The 17,052-nt window shown below is 41.3% G+C and overlaps 1 protein-coding gene across 2 annotated transcripts in view; it reads right to left on the bottom strand.

Annotated features, from left to right (window-relative positions):
• Positions 1 to 17,052, bottom strand: part of Tbc1d30 (TBC1 domain family member 30) — a 71,930-nt gene that overhangs the window by 13,107 nt on the left and 41,771 nt on the right. For both annotated transcript variants that reach the window (XM_069988075.1, XM_069988065.1), the window contains 3 exons: positions 15,583 to 15,751; positions 13,501 to 13,669; positions 7,024 to 7,129 (listed from right to left, as the gene is read on the bottom strand). In XM_069988075.1, the coding sequence (XP_069844176.1) occupies positions 7,024 to 7,129; positions 13,501 to 13,669; positions 15,583 to 15,751 (444 nt within the window). The remainder of the gene's footprint in view (positions 1 to 7,023; positions 7,130 to 13,500; positions 13,670 to 15,582; positions 15,752 to 17,052) is intronic.

Raw genomic sequence — 17,052 nt, 5'->3', positions numbered from 1 at the left:
CCAGGAGCGGACCTTACACTACCTCACTCCCCACATGCCTATAATCAATCCTAGCTACTCCAGAGTGGAGGGAGGGAGATGAAGAGTTCAAGCAATGAGACCCTACCTCAAAAACAAGACAAACAAAAGGGCAGAGGACACGGCTCAGGTGGCAGAGTGCCTCTGTAAGCTTTGGGAGCTGAGCAAGGGCAGCAGTGGTGGTGAGAGAACAGAAGGTATCCTAAGGCTGCGTTGGCATCAAGCATGAGATTACAGCGGTCTCCAACCTTTCTCTACCTCACGCTCTCTCTCTCTCTCCTCTCTCTCTCTCTGTTGGAGACTGGGATTCAAACTCTTGATCTGACATTTTTATTCGTTGGCTGACACTCTACCAGCTGAGCCATGTCCCCAACCCCAGCTTTTCTCTTTGCTGAACTTCCCTTTTCTTATCTGAAAAATAAAGTGTGAGCAGGGCCCCGTGACTAGAATAGTACAACAAATCCTCTGTAACCACTCCCTACCTGAAGAAATAAACACTAACATCTGTGCTCATCCTCACCCACTTCTCTCTGATCTTACTGACCCTCTCTTCTCAAAGAAGATTGATTGATTGATTGATTTGTCGGTCATGGGGCTTGAACTCTGGGCTTGGGCGCTGTCCTTGCGATCTTCAGCTCAAGGCGAGTGCTCTACCACTTGAGCCACAGTGCCACTTCCTCAAAGGAGATTTTTTTGGGGGGGTCCAGTTGTGGGGCCTGAACTCTGGGCCTGGGCGCTGTCCCTCAGCTCTTCAGCTCAAGGCTAGCGCTCTACCACTTGAGCCACAGTACCATTTCCAGCTTTCTTCTTTTTGCTTATGTGGTACTGAGGAATCGAACCCAGGGCCTCATGCATGCAAGGCAAACGCTCTACCACTGAGCCACCTTCCCAGCCCCTCAAAGGAGATTTATTATACTGTACTAATCCTAGCTACTTGAAGGCAGAGATTGAGGAATCAAGACTTGAGGAGATAAAATGGTTCCTAGACTCCATCTCAACCCATGGCTAGGTCTGATGGCCTACCCTATGATGGCATAGCTCAGAAATAACCAAGGCAAAAGGGGATAGAGGCATGGCTCAAATGGTAGAGCAACAACCTGCACGTACAAGGCCCTGAGCTCAAATCCCAATACCAGTCCAAAAATGTGTGTGTGTGTGTGTGTGATGTAAAACAGAAAGAATCACAGTCCTCTGAGAGAAGAGAGGGTGGTAAGATGAGGGGGAATGTTTGAGAGTGTGTACATGTATTGCTAGTATTTTATTTCTTAAGGTGAGTAGTAGTTTTATTGGTTTTGCTTTACTATTCTTAATATATTCTGGGTGCCCAAAATGCTTCATGTAATTTTATTAATAATATGTTCAGAGTGAATGCTTCTGTTCTTTGATTATACAAATGTATCCAACAGCTGTGGAAGACCACTGCAGAATTCTCCCCTCCTTGCTCTTAATGTTTTGTCTTGGCTCCATCCACTCTTTTGAGAGGACAAGAGAGATGCACTGGCAACATGGTACCTCTTCTTGGACCTCAGTAGGAACAAAATGGGGCCCATGTTATCTGACCATCACACACCAAATGTGATCCCTTAGTTGGGCCAAGAGTCACTCTACCCCATCACTCATGTGATACTTTTCCTTAATAATTTGAGAAACTTGGCTCATCTTTAAAAAAACAACAAAAAAAAAAACATGTGGATTCAATTTTAACTGACATTACTCGCCTCACCAAAATGCGATTACTAATGCTAAGATGTCTCACTGAAGACAGAAAGTGGGGTGTCTAGCTGAAGAATTACTTGCTTTATGTTTACCAGTCTTGTAACAAGATATTAGAACATTCCTGGCCCACCTCATTGCTCCCCCAACCCCTACCCCAGGCCTGAGAAACTTCCTTCTGTCCATTCAGTAGAAGACACAGGACCAAAGCAAAAATTGGTTCCACTGAGTTGCATTTCGTGATGAAACAAGGAAGGAAGGTTTCTCCCTCCATCACTTCCTTATAATTAGTCCTTCAAAGAAGTCACCACTGTTCTCCAAACAACATGGTTCTCCAAACACATCACAGCACTCAGGATACATGGAAACCTCTAGGCTTCTAATGTACAAATTGAAGATCTGAAACTGATTCTTTAAAAAAAGAGAAAGATTTTACTGATCTTTTACAGCCAAAGGATAGTACAGACAGGGGATGTTAGAGTTTGAAAGGGATGTAAGCCCAATTTAGCTCAACACTGCCACCTCGCACAGGAGCTCTTTGTAGAGCAGATGGCCTCAAAGGCACTGGCTAAAGACTAGCGGTTATAGGTACACATGACTCTGCTGGGCAGATGCTTTCCACTTTTGATGGTAGTTATTAATCAAACACTGACATCCACAGTCTTAATATTTCCAACTCATCCCTGATGGGAAGAAGTGAACAGTCCACAGACCGATAGATCCTGACTCGTGGCACAGGAGAGCTGCCTCCACCTAACAGTAAACTATCCCCAAACATCAAACCAACTTTTCTCTCTATTGCCCTCAAGGAACTTACCAAAGATATCATCAAAAGTCCTGCTGAAATCGAGAAGTGTTTGTTCCTTCATCCACTTTCCTACAATTTCCCTATTTATTTCTTTTTTCTTTTTGCCAGTCCTGGGGCTTGAACTTAGGGCCTGGACACTATCCCTGAACTTCCTTCTTTTGCTCAAGGGCTTCATGCATGCTAGGCACGCACTCTACACTAAGCCACATTCCCAGTCCTCCCTATTTAATGATATATTGATTCGCCATTGCTAACTTGAAACAAGTGATAGGATCCACACAGGGAAACATTTGCTCTATTTTGTTAGCATCTGTCACTTAGAGAGGAACAAGACAGACCACCAGAGGAGAATCCTTTCAATTCTCCAGCTCAAAACTATAGACCTTCTATTCAGCTCACCTTTTTCATTTGAAGGTGGGTGAAAGATTGACCATCCACCATAACCACATTGCAGCCAGTGGAAGTTTTTTTAGAGTGAACAAAGAAAAGAGTGGTTTGAAATGACATTTCACCACTTCTTTCTCTAGCTGTTTTTGATGCAAAGGAAAAACCAACACGTCTATTTACTATCTGAACTACCCACATACCCATAAATAGACATTTTATATTTAGGAACTGTTGAAAAGAAATATTTCCTTTTTCATTATTGACATGTTTTACAAGAAACATTCAAACAACTTGTACAAAATTAGGCTTGCTTCGGCTTCTCCCAGATGTTTCCCTTGACAAGAGAAATGCTTCTAAAGTGGAACCAGTCAGCCCACAGCCTATGATTCTCCCTCTAGGATTCTCTCACAACAATATTTCCTTCTTTAATGGTTCTTTCTCCTAGTACCTAATTAGAAACTCCTGAAGAAAAAGATACTATCCAACATCTCTCACATCCCTTCCAGTAATGTTTAAGCTCGATGAGAATATCGATTCAGCTTTATTCTTCTGAAGAGGATTTCAGCTTCTATTTTAGAAATGCATTGTTTGAATGAGGTGGCTGTGGTGTGTTCAGTGCTGGGGGAAAGCATCAGGCCAAGAGTTAGGATACAAATCTCAGCCCTGAGTCTGTTACTAGACAACCAGGAAACCAGCAAGTGGCTCACTCTCCAAGACTCAATTTCTCTCTATAAAGTGATGGGATTAGATGCATTGATGATTAAACTTCTTTCAAACCAATTTTCTTCTAAGTGGTCTAAAAGCTACCTATGGCAGAATCACCTATAGGCCAAATATCTGCATTTTAATACACTCTTGAAAAGTTCCTTATAGACAATCAAATTTGTGAACCACTGCCTCGAGATGAAATGTGTACTTATTTAGCAACCAGTTATATTCTTAGTCCTCTGCTAGGTGTTATGGAAAGTCACAGAAGCTCCTTTCATTAAAAAAGCTGTATCTTCTTTACAGAGAGGGAAGATTAATGTCATACAAAAGATACCAAAAATCAAATAAACTGCAATTAGCATTAAATAAATTGCCAAAATCTTTAGTGATGAAGAAGTACCAGAAGAGGCATCATGGATGAAGGCTAGGATATCAGAGACCTGAGCAGGGCCCAGGTGGGCAAACAGAAAATTCACAGATGGAGACATAGAAGGAAACATGCCCTCCAGAACCTACCACACTCCTCTCTTACCCTCCTATCTGTAATCAGTTTTCCTTCCCAAGTCTGTCTCTGTTCCATTCTTGTCTTTACCCTTCACTGCTGGTCACGAGTTTTCATGGTGTGAGATTTGACCTTTTCAAATCCCTGCTTCATGGAGCCTCTCATGTACTTAACAGAAAACACAACTCAAACCGTTTTCCTCCCATAGCTCCTTGCTATGGGTGGAGTGACATAGTCCTGGAATACCAGCTTTCCTTTGCTGTCTGTCACACACAGCACTGTCTTTGTTCATACTGCTCTCTCAGTCATAAAATGCCTACATGCTCTGCACCTGTGCTTCCAACACACACACACACACACACACACACACACACACACACACACACACACACACACACACACACACACACACACATTCCTATTTATCTTTAAAGATAAATGTAGACATTAATTCTCTCAAGGAAGCATCTCCTGACTTCCTCTCTTCTCTGCCCCCCTCCTGCTCCTTAAGGCCCTGGGCGCTTAGATCTTCTTTCTTCCTCAACCCTCTCAAACCCTCTGCACATCTCTTTTTTTTTTTTTTTTTTTTTTGGTGGCCTGAACTCTGGGCCTGGGCACTGTCCCTCAGCAATTCTGCTCTACCACTTGAGCCACAGCGCCACTTCCGGCTTTTTTTCTTTTTGCTTATGTGGTGCTGAGGAAGCGAACCCAGGGCCTCATGCATGCAAGGCAAGCGCTCTACCACTGAGCCACCTTCCCAGCCCTCTGCACATCTCTTTTGTTACACATTTATACAGTGTTACAGGGGACTATGAACTCCCTGAGAACAGATCTCATATAGTCTTCCTATATGCGTTCCCAACACCCAGCACAACAATTGTTCAATACAGATGCTCAATACATATTTGAAGAAGTTAACACAGAACCTAAAAAATGTGGGTGGAACATTGGATTTATTAGAACTGGTGATGAGAATTCATGGGTTGTTTTAGTATACAGGACAAGGAACAGACAGTAAATGTGGACAGGGACTCTGGAAGCAAAATGCTAATTTGACTGGAGCAGAAGGAATGTAGAAGTAGGGCCATCATCTAGAAATTTCTTTAACCCAGCAATCATCAACTGAAAAAAAGAATGAAAGGCAGAAAACCACAGACATTCAATAAATGTTCACTTCGTGAGTTAATAAGCCAATAGAGAGGCTCGGATGGAAGGCAATAAGCAAGCAAGCTCCTGTCCTCAAGGAACTTGTAATATTCATCAGGAAATGAGATGCAAGCTTAAGTGGAGGTAGCACAAAGAGGGGCACAAATAAAATACTCTGTGAAATAGGTGCTGATTTTCGTTGAGCTGGTGAGAGAAGTTTTGTGAAGGAGATGAGATCTGTACTGCCACTTTCCGAAGGAAGGTGTGTAGAAACAGAAGGGCAAGGCTGGGCAGAGAGGGCAGAGGAAGCATGGGCGACAATGTGACCCAATGGGAAATGGGAGAGGGTGCAAAAGGAAGAACAGATGCCACGGCTGAGAAGGTGATTAAGGCCAACTAGTCAAAAGCATGGGATGGTACTCTGAGATAGCCATACTGTTTTGCAGGCAGTGAGGAATCATGCGAGTTTCATGAATGAGAGTACAGGGATGTCTCCAAGTCCTGTTTTAGTCACCTGATTCTGACAGATGACAATCATGTAAAGGCCAGGTACAGCCCTTGAACACAGAACTATCTAAATAAAAGACACTTCCGAGCAACAGCCTCCATATGTAAGAGGTGGAATCAGAGCACAAATGTCAGGATCAGATAGTAGACAAATAGGGAGGGAAGTCTTATCAAGCAATCAGTAATCACCATAGATGAGACGGGTCTGCTAAGAACAAGAGACTCTGAGAAGAAGCTAGGAGTGCCAAGAAGTGAGAGGAAAAACAAATGAAGCTCACTTTCAAGCCCTAAATCAGTGTCCACATCTTAGTCTGGTAGTCTACTGACTGGGCACCAGCACCCGCAAATAACCCCAGGCATAGAACCCAATACGAAAGCCAAAGTTGAGACCAACTAAAAAGAGGAAACTCTTAGAGAAAGAAAAGAAGTAAGGCACTAGGCCAATGCTAGGTACAACCCACAGTGGGTCAGTACCAACAGGAAGAGGCAGAAAGAGTGGAGTTGGTTCAGAGCACTGGAGAATTAGGATAAATTTATGTTATAGAAATGAATGGGAGAGAGAGTGCTAATAAATCCCCTAGCTTTTCTGCTGCTATTTCAAAGATGGATGAATATGATCTTGGTAAAGTAACTTGCCAGAAACTAGCCAACCCCTTCCATTCTCTCCCACTAAAATTCTGAGTAATACAGAGTAACCTAGGTGGAAAATAAAATGAAGATTAGAATAATTTTTGTATCTCAATAACTCATTAACCCCAAATAATTCACCCTATAAGTTTCCCTTTAAAACAATCTTAGACTTAAGTTCTTAAACAATTTAAATCATATTTAAATGAAGCATCTAGTGATTTTGTTTTGTCTTGTTTTAGTCTCAGTTTGGGGTGGGAGGGGGCACCTGTGCATGTGCATACTCGTACTGGAGTTTGAACTGGGGCCTTGTCACCCTCTCTTGGCTTTTTTGCTCAAGGCTGGCAATCTATCACTTGAACCATGCCTCCAGGTCCTACTTTTATCTTGCACCTACTGATTGCAAGCAACACAGTGGAAATGAAAATACAATAAAGAGCCTTCATTCACTTTTTGCTTCCTCTTGTGATATTGATTCTTATCAAATTATACAAACTCTTGGTCAGTTGCAAAACTAAATCTCAAAGCTGGCTACATACAATCACCACTTTCCATTGCCTGGGTCCCTGGAGTTCCCACACCCAGGCGGGCCCCGCTGCCCACTCACCTGCATGAGTTCGTGGCTTTGCAGAAGGTCATTCTCCAGCATCTCCTGGGTAAGGTGTCCCATGGTGCTGTAGAACTCGTCTGCTGTTTCACAACATTCTATCTGCCTAGATGAGGAAAGGCCAGACAAAAGGACACGTTTCAGGCATTCGCGCTGAGCATCTAATAGGTACACACCATGGGTACAAGAAATGCTGTCTCTTGCCATCAGAGTAATGGAATTAGCAACCAATAATAACCAAAATCCCTGACACAGCCTGCTACATGTGGAGAAAAGATTAAAAAAAAAAAAAATACCAAGCCAACCAGGCCACAGTGGTAGATCCATTCCTGAAGTAGGACAATGACTTCAGTCTAGAAGCTTAAGACCAGCCCCTGTCTTTTAAAGAAAATTTAGAAAGAGAAAAGAAAAAAAAAAGCCAAATTAACTTTGAAGTACTTGTGACAGAATGGATTTCATTTCCCCTATGTGCCTTCCTCCCATCATGGTGTCTTTATTTGTGCCCACGTGAAACCTTCTACCTGTCAACAAATCCAGCACTGATTAGAAACCATAACTACAAGCCAGGCACCTCTCAGGAGGTTGAGATCTGAGGATCTAGGATTGAAACCAGTTTGGGCAGACAAACCTATGAGACTCATATACAATTAACTAACAAAAAGCCAGAAGTGGAAGTGTGGCTCAAGTGGTAAAACACTAGCCTGTACAAAAAAGCTAAGCAGGAATGCAAGGCCCTGAGTTCAAGCCCCAACAGCAGCATACAAGAAAAAAAAGAGAGAGAGAGAGAGAGAGAGAGAAAGAAGAAGGAAGGAAGGAAGGAAGGAAGGAAGGAAGGAAGGAAGGAAGGAAGGAAGGAAGGAAGGAAGGAAAGAGAAAGAAAGAAAACAAATTAGAACTACAAATTTGGATACTGAAGCCAAGTACCTGTGGCTCACGTCTATAATCCTAGTTATTTAGGAGGCTAAGATCTGAGAAATGTTGTTTGAAGCCAGTCCGGTGAAGGAAAGTCCGTGAGACGCTGATTTCCAATAAACTACTCAGAAAAACCCAGAAGAGGCACTGTGGCTCAAGTGCTAAAGCGCTAGCCTGCCATTTGGGACAGGGCCTAGGCCTTGAGTTCAAGCCCCAAAACCGGCAAAAAATAAATGATAAATAAAATTAAAAAAAAAAATAAAATTGGGTACTGAAGAGTAGTTACCCCCTGGAAGGAATCATCTGGGATCATCTGGGATATCATTAATAGACTGAAATCAAACCACAATAGAGTTGCAAGATCAAAACTAGGAAAACTTTAAACAGCTTATTTCATTAGTCCACAGAATGTTTTCACAGGCAGAAGTTTCTGAGTTCAGGGAAGATGCTGTAACCTAGTAACTTAGGAGACAGAGTAGAATTTAATCTTCCTTTTAAAAGGGGAACAAAAGGAATAGTCCAAATCAAGGAGTGCTAGATATTTCTGATTTATCTAGTATAATGTTTTTGTATAATCAGATAATCTGTTGGCCCAGCAACAAGTCATGTGCTTGACATGCACTAACAATGGGTTATTTTTAGTCGTCAGAAAGTGGGGGAGGAGGTCTGGGAATGTGCCTTAGTGGTAGAGTGCTTGCCTACATGCATGAAGCCCTGGGTTCCATTCCTCAGTACCACATAAACTGAAAAAGCCAGAAGGGGCATTGTGACTCAAGTGGTAGAGTGCTAGCCTTGAGCAAAAGCAGATCAGGGACAGTGCCCAGGCCCTGAGTTCAAGCCCTAGGACTGGAAAAAAAAAGTGTGTCTATGTTATATATTATATTATTTATATACATATACATACAGGAAAAAAAAAAAAGCTGGGCAGTGGTGGCTCATGCCTATAATCCTAGCTACTCAGGAGACTGCAACCAAGCAATGTGGTTCAAAGCCAGCCCAGGCAGTGCAGGTTAATCTCCAATTAACCAGCAAAAAAGCCAGAAATGGAGCTGTGCAAGTAGTAGAGTACTAGCCTTGAGCAGAAAAGCTCAAGGAGAGTGCCCAGGCCCTGAGTTCAAGTCCCAGGGCCAGCACCAATAAAAAAGTATCCTTCTGTACATCATATTTATAGTAACAAGTAAATAGTTTTTAAAAGTATGTGTGTTTGTGTGTGTATATAAAATCTTTATTGTCCACAGTGCTCTTCAAATACCATTGCCACAATCATGTAAATAAATTAATGAAGTGAAGTGTTAAAGTATTGTTACAAAAATTCAGCAGATGGACTTAAATGAAAGGTGGTTACATTTATCCCAGGGCACAAAGAAGAAAATTAAAATGCTTCATGAGTTTTGAAGAAAGGATCTGTAGGCTGCCAGGGTGTGGGGGAGGGGAGAGTATTCCACAGACCTACAGACCTGATGCAGGAAACAGCAGACTTAACTGCAAGACCAAAATGAGAGGAATCATTGCACACCAGAGGGAGCCAGTGAGAGCTAAGGCTGGAAAAATCCCAACAACAGATTGCAAAGGCCTCAGACCAGCTGAGGCTTTTCAGGACAGGAGTAGCTGCTAGGCTTTTAATAGGGAATGAGGAAACAGATGTGCCCTTGGCAAGGTCAGTTGGTAGGCAGAATGGCAAATGTGGTACAGGAGAGGAGACCAGGGAGGTTTATCCAAAAGGGGCCAGGAATGAGGTAATGACAGAGTGACAGTAATTGTGGGCCAGAAGACAAAGAACTTGTAAAGAGATGCCTGAGAAGGTGCTGATGGCCTGCAACTCACAGACTACATACAAATGCCAAGCTGCTGAAGCAAGTGACACAGGTGTTCCTCAGGAACACAGAAGCCGTAGGTTACCCACATGCCACTTAGGGGTTTTCTGATGTAATGTTTGTGGAGAAGAGTCATCCAGAATCACAAAGATCCAGGCATATTCATTAGCTGCATGACTGTGAGCAAGTTAATTAACCTAACGAGCTTAGGAAGCTTTCTCACTTGAACAGACTGGAAGGAATACTGCTACTTCACAGGGTTATGAGCTAATGTGCTCTGACTGCCTAACACAACAACACTGTTAGCTCTGGATGGGTGTTGATTGCCTGTCCTTGCATCTCATCGCTGCATGCTCACAAAGTGTACAATTACAATGAGCAAAACTCTGAAACACTTAAAACTGTACCAGACTAATATATTTTGTGTATCATATATATATGACATATGAATGTTAAATAGATATGATGATAGGTAAACAGATGCCAAGATATCTGACTGATATATGTAAGTCAAATATATCGAATCCCTTGAATTTTTTAACAGTAGCTCTTTATTAGTAGTAGATTTACTTAATTAAAAGCACAGATTCTAGAGCCAGAGAAACTTGGGTTTGAATTCAGTCCCTCTCACTAACCCAGTGAATAGAGACAATTAACTGAACTCTGTGCCTCAGGTCTGATACCTGTAAAAATCAAGATAATTATGCATATCTTACATGATGGTAGAGAACAAAATGATTCAACATGTGCAGAGAATGTGGAATGATGCTTAGCATTGTAATCACTGGTTGCCAGCTCTACGTTGCAGCTACAATGTCAATAGTGGAGCATCCATAGGATTCTGATCCTACAATGAGCTGATGGGAAGAACACCAGGATTGCCTTTTTTTTTTTTTTTTTTGGGTCAGTCGTGGGGCTTAAACTCTGGGCCTGGGCACTGTCCCTGCGCTCTTCAGCTAAAGGCGAGCGCTCTACCACTTGAGCTATAGTGCCACTTCTGGTTTTCTAGTGGTTTATTGGAGGTAAGAGTCTCACGGTCTTTCCTGCCCAGGCTGGCTTTGAACCGAGATCTTCAGATTTCAGCCTCCTGAGTAGCTAGGATTATAGGCGTGAGCCACCGGCGCCCGGCTAGGGTTACCTTTTTTTCTTCCTGTCCCTTTATTAACAACTAACACAAGCTTGGCACTGGTGACTCAAGTCTGTAATCTTAGCTACTTAGGAAACTACTATCTGAGAATAGAGTTCAAAGCCAGCCTGGGCAGATAAATCCAAATTCAAGAGACTCTTATCTCCAATTAACCAACAAAAAGCTGGAAGTGGAAGAGTGGCTCAAGAGGTTGAGCTCCAGTCTTAAAGGAAAAAGCTTAGTGAGAGCTCAAGACCTTGAGTTCAAGCCCCAGTATATACTTATACACATACACACTCATACACACTCATACACATATACACAACATACATACACATATACACACACACTGCAATGGTGACTATCACAAAGTAGAGGGTTTTACTACTATAACCCTATAAGCCAATTACTCTGTAACCACTCTATAGCACTTCAGGAACTATCAAAGCTCAAAAATGCCTAAAACGTGCAGAGTAATTTAGAAAATGACTGTACGAAAAGATAGATACTGGGAGAAAATGCAAAGTTAAGTAAATAACATTAAATCTCATACTGAAGCAAAAAAAGCAAACTACAATAAAACAAAGGCAAATGATATAACTAAAAACAAAACAAAATAACAATAACAAAAACAGCAAAACAAAGGCAAAGAATATAACTAAAAAGCAAAGTACAATAAAGCAAAGGCAAAGGATATCTACACATAATACTGATATTTTAATCCCTGAACTGATAGCTAGTGACTGTTTATTTGAAAAAAAAAAACTGAAATACCACAAGTCTTCCAGGAAACAACAAAAGAGTAGTTAAAATACTTTCAAACAAAACACACCAGTAGTTTATTAATTTTTTTTGGAGGGGGGGTCTGGTCGTGGGGCCTGAACTCTGGGCCTGGGCACTGTCCTTCAACTCTTCAGCTCAAGGCTAGCGCTCTACCACTTGAGCCACAGCGCCACTTCCGGCTTTTTGCTTTTTGCTTATGTGGTGCTGAGGAATCGAACCCAGAGCCTCAGGCATGCAAACAAGCGCTCTACCACTGAGCCACCTTCCCAGCCCTAGTTTATTAATTTTTGACATATTGTTCATGGGTACTTAGTCAAGTGATTCATAGTTTTATTAAAGCAGCATTTACCCATCACTTAGGCAGAAATAGGAAGATGATGTGTTCCAGACCAGCCTGAACTACACAGTGAGATCCTGACTAAAAAAAAAAAAAAAGGTAACAATAAATAGTAGCTTTTAAAAAATCTGAGTCCTAGCGACTCCTGCCTGTACCCTTAGCTACTTGGTAGGAATGGACAGATTCTGGTTCGAGGATAGCCTTCGTAGAGAAGTCTATGAGACCTCTTCTAAACCCATAGTTGGAGTACATGGTGCGTGCCTATCATCCTAGCTTCACAGGAGGTTGAGACTGGGAGAATCTTAGTTCCAGAATAACCCAGCAGAAAAGACCAAAGACCCTATCCAATTGGATGAAGCTGGGTGTGGTGGTTACACCCATCTTTACAGCTACAATGAGATGCCTAAACTAGGTGAATCATGGTTCAGACTCACATCTGAGCAGAAAGCAAGACCTTATTTCAAAAATAACCAGTGCTGCCAGGCACAGGTGGCTCATGCACGCCTGTAATCCTAGCTACTCAGGAGGCTGAGCTCTGAGGAATGAAGTTCAAAGCCAGCCCGGGCAGGAAAGTCCATGAGACTCTTGTCTGTCTCCAATAAACCATTAGAAAACCCGAAGTGGCACTGCGGCTCAAGCGCTAAAGCACTGGAGCTGAAGAGCTCAAGAGCTGAGGGACAGCGCCCAGGCCCAGAGATCAAGCCCCACAACCGACCAAAACTAACTAACTAACTAACTAAATAAATAAATAAATAAACCAGTGCTAAAAAGAGCTGGAAGCATGGCTCAGTGAGATAAAAAAAAATCAGTACTGGAAAAAAGGTAAGTAAATTCAAAACAAACCCCAACAACAAAATAAAAACAAGAAAATGTCTCCCTAACTGTTAACAGTTTTATCCTAAGTCATTCCTAATTTTTCCATTACCCAGAGGTACAAAGTTAATGTTGTCACCACCATACGTTAAAGATAAGTGAAAATATCCTATCCTTTTCAGTACTCGGCCCTGCTATGAGAAGGAATGTTAAGTACAAATCCACTTGGTAACATGTTTTGGCAGAACTAGATCTCAACAGAAGACATTCTTGGTGAAAAGGAAAGGAGTTTCATGTGTTCTGCTATTGACAGAACAGTACAGAGTCATGCTAGAGTTCCCTGTGCAAGTAATCGCATTTCATTTTATCACAGCCTGGAAAGACAGAGTGTTTTATAAATAATCCAAATTGTGATATGAGCCGACACATCCATCTCCTCCCCTCTAAATCTTCCAGTTTCTCCAGCTACGCGCCCCCTTCCCTCTAACAAGAAGATCCATAGACCTGAAGTAGCGTGACACTTCCCTAAAATAGATTTCCTCCAGCCCAGAGTAATCAAGGAGCCAGATGAGATTCAGTAGGCTAAAGCATGTCAACAAAGTTCACAACGTTCTTTTTCCCTCGCTCTTAACACCTGAAGCACAAAAAAACACTTCATGCCAACACCAGAGAACAGCAAGGAAAACACTTACTCTGCCAGTTTTGCCCATATAGCCAGTGATACCCTTAGGATGATTTCCGAACCTTCAAAGAAGATTGAATCCCAGATTTTTAAAACCGTGTGGTTAGGGAGGCACGTGGCAAAGAGGGTGAGAAACCACTGCATGGTGAAGACGTTCGTAAGAGGGGGCTCATATCCGCCTGAAACAAAACACACACACAGAATGCCTTCAGGGCTAATAATTGACAAGATGGCCAACTTCTTCCATTCACTGGAACATGTTAATATCTCATGACTGACTTCCTTCCTATCTCTAAATCCTGGGTCATTGCTCCATTTTTCCTTTCCAGAAACAGGGGGAATCTTACAGAGCCTGTTTTTAGTCAAATGTAGCTGATGAAGACTAAAGTGGCTTATTATAAATTACTTACTTCTATGCTACACATAATTCTCAGACCACAATGGGATCATAACTGGAAAAATCTCAACATAGTTGGAGATTAAGCGACATTAAATTTTAAAATATTTTATATATACTTATAAACATATAATATGTAAGATATCAGTTATATGATATATAAAAAATATTTTATAATAGTTAGAGTATATGCCTATTTCTATATTATACACAATTTTAAAGAGAGATTCAGGAACAAGCCCATTCTGAAATTTCTGAATTCACTTTAAAGAGTCCCACTTCCTATTGCTAACATAAGTGTGTGTTTATTAATGAGACATGAAAACATAGATAGTTAGATTGACTCGCTCTCTTCCAGTTAAGTCAGTATGAACAATGGTCTAAATGTGACCAAAAAGAATCCTGAACTTTCTTGCCCTTGTTTTCTCCTTCCTAAACTACAAAGAAATACTTATTCAGAGACTAGAACTTCATGTTATTCCTTATACTCAAATGCAAAGGGCTGGGGGTGAAGGGGAGCGGATGGAAAACTTGTCTGTCTATAGGACAGGCAAGAACATTGTCTATCTGGGAGCATTATAAAGTTCACAGAAATTCATGTACACTGCACACCAAGTTCAATGAGATCATTTAAATGGCCTAGGAGAAAATACATGAGATATCTAGGTACCACTAAAATTTCCAGAATAAATACAGTCATGACACTCAGTATACAATATGTGAAAAATGAACTATGTAACTTGTGGGCAGGGATCAGAGGGGCAACTGAGGGAGAGTTAAGAAAGGGTTGACGTTGTCCAAAAGAGGACTTGTATTCATTGTCTAACTTAAAAAGTGGTAGCCCCTCTGTACAATTCCTTAATAATAATGATTTTTTTAATTTCCTATGCATTTTATGCAAAGATTAGATTCCCAAAATCCCTTAATATGCAACTTTGGTGGTTGGGAATGTGGGGCATATTTTTGTGTAAGTGTTGTCATATATTTGTATGCCTTCTTTGAGGTCTTTGGATATGTGTTGGTTATTGAATCCAGGGCCTTACAAGCACTCCACCACTGAGCTATACCGCCAATTCTATGTCCCCAGACTTAAATATGTGGGTCAGACTAGACTGTAGGTGTATGGTCGACAATAGAATCTGACACCCATGCACAGCAAACACAGCAAACTTTTGACTGTTCTTTCTGGTGCCCAGAGAACAGGACAGAAATATAAGCACTGTGTCTAACTAGAGTAATTAAATGCAAGTACTTCTAAGAGCCAGAAATGCCCTCTAGATAGCAGAGACTCTCAGAGCTTTCCTCCCATTACCCCAAAGGATTTGGGAAAACCAGTTGGTTCAAAATTATAACTATATAGCCCAGTTTTAAAGAATTCCTATAGATTTGTTGCCAGCTAAGAGCAGTTGGACTCCATAGTAAAATATGTACACCATCTTCATCTAGAATTCAGTATATCCTGTTAGTTGTTGATATGGTACTGGTGTAGTTTTAGTCTCTCAATCAACTTTCTACCCAGGGCCAGTTAGAGGTTTTTAGTCTTGCTTCTTTTCTCTGGGTTCTAAACTGCTTTATTGCCCCAAACTCTTAAAACAAAAATACCTGGCAACCTGTATTTCCATTCCAGGTTTAAGCTTATTTATAGAGTAGACTCAGAGAAGCCAAATATTTTCAGAGGCAATGAATCATCCCTACCCGCACTGTCTTTGTTTGCAGTTCTCTGCAGAGTATCCAGGTGCTGAGATAATTCCGGGAGTTTCAATTTCAAGAGGTCCCTGAAGACAGCCATATCCACAGACAACGCCCGGAGATTATTAACAAAATAGCTTTCAGGAAGGACCTTATCAATCAGGTAAATCATAATCTGTAGGAGAAAAAATAAAAGAATAAAAAAAAAAAACAAGATTGCTTCATAACAACCAAGATCCTAACAGGTCCTAAATTAAAAGAATACATTCAAATCGATAAAAGCAGCTAGCCTTAGTACACCAACCATCCTTTCAATGTGTCAGAATCAAACACCCTGTGGTGGGAGCAGGCAGCATAATTATCTCAGTCACTCAGACCCGAAGTCTACTGTTAGCTGAGATTGTGGGAAGAAAGGGCTGCCAGACCTGAGCTCATCCTCTATGTAGTTGCAATTACACAACTCTCAGCCTCAAGGAGGAATGAGAAAGCATGAGCTTCGTCAACAGACATCTCAGGAGCTTCAGTACTTGCTTCCTGGTATCCACAGCTTTACTACCTGCACATGAAATCCAGGAGCCAGCCTGCCATAAAACTCCCACAAAGCAGCAGCCATCAACCTGGGTTATTATAGCAACTTGCTGCTAGCTTTTTATCCTTTTTCCTTTCCTGAGAGATGCAGCCAGGCTTTATTTGAATAAACAAAACTTCTACAATCTACATTTCTTTGATCAATATTGTCATACAAGTTCTTTGAACTACAATTTCATTCTGATTTCTCTACTTGTATTACCACCTTTCTAGAATGTTAATTTTAAAAAAAACAGAGTGATTCAGCAAAATATACATGAGTTCTATTGGTAGGTCCTTAATCCTGCCTATATGCTGGGTGCCTGCTCCCTAAAAGATGAGCTCACACGCCAGAGTATTGGCAAATCAGAGTTTCAAGGCTGCATGTTGCTAGATAAGCTATTGTTGTATGTTTTGCTTTTTGTCTCAGGATCCCACAAAACTATTTTAATATATGTGTGTATGTGTGTGTGTGTATACATATATATATATATATATATATATATATATATATATATATATATATATATATATATATATCAGCCAGGTGCTGATAGTTCACACCTATAATCCTAGCTACTCAGGAGGCTAAGATCTGAAGATGATGGTTTAAAGCCAGCCTGTACAGACAAATCACGAGACTTCTCTCCAATTCACCACCAAAAAGCAGGAAGTGGAGCTATGGCTCAAGTAATGAACACTAACTAGCCTTGAGCAGAAAAAAATCAAGGACAGTGCCCTGGCCCTAAATTCAAGCCCCAGTTACTGGCACAACTGTATACATATATATGTATATATTCTTCCTAGCTCTTCCACAATCCCACTTTCTCATTTGTGGTTTATAATTTCTACAGTTTGGTTTGTGAGAACTGACTCTTAAAGACCTTTGGCACAGGTGAGTAAGCCCAG

Source organism: Dipodomys merriami, unplaced genomic scaffold (genome assembly GCF_024711535.1).
Source record: "Dipodomys merriami isolate MVZ:Mamm:240054 unplaced genomic scaffold, mDipMer1.0.p SCAF_10, whole genome shotgun sequence".
Classification (NCBI taxonomy): Eukaryota; Metazoa; Chordata; class Mammalia; order Rodentia; family Heteromyidae; genus Dipodomys; species Dipodomys merriami.
This window is presented reverse-complemented; position numbering and strand designations above follow the sequence as displayed.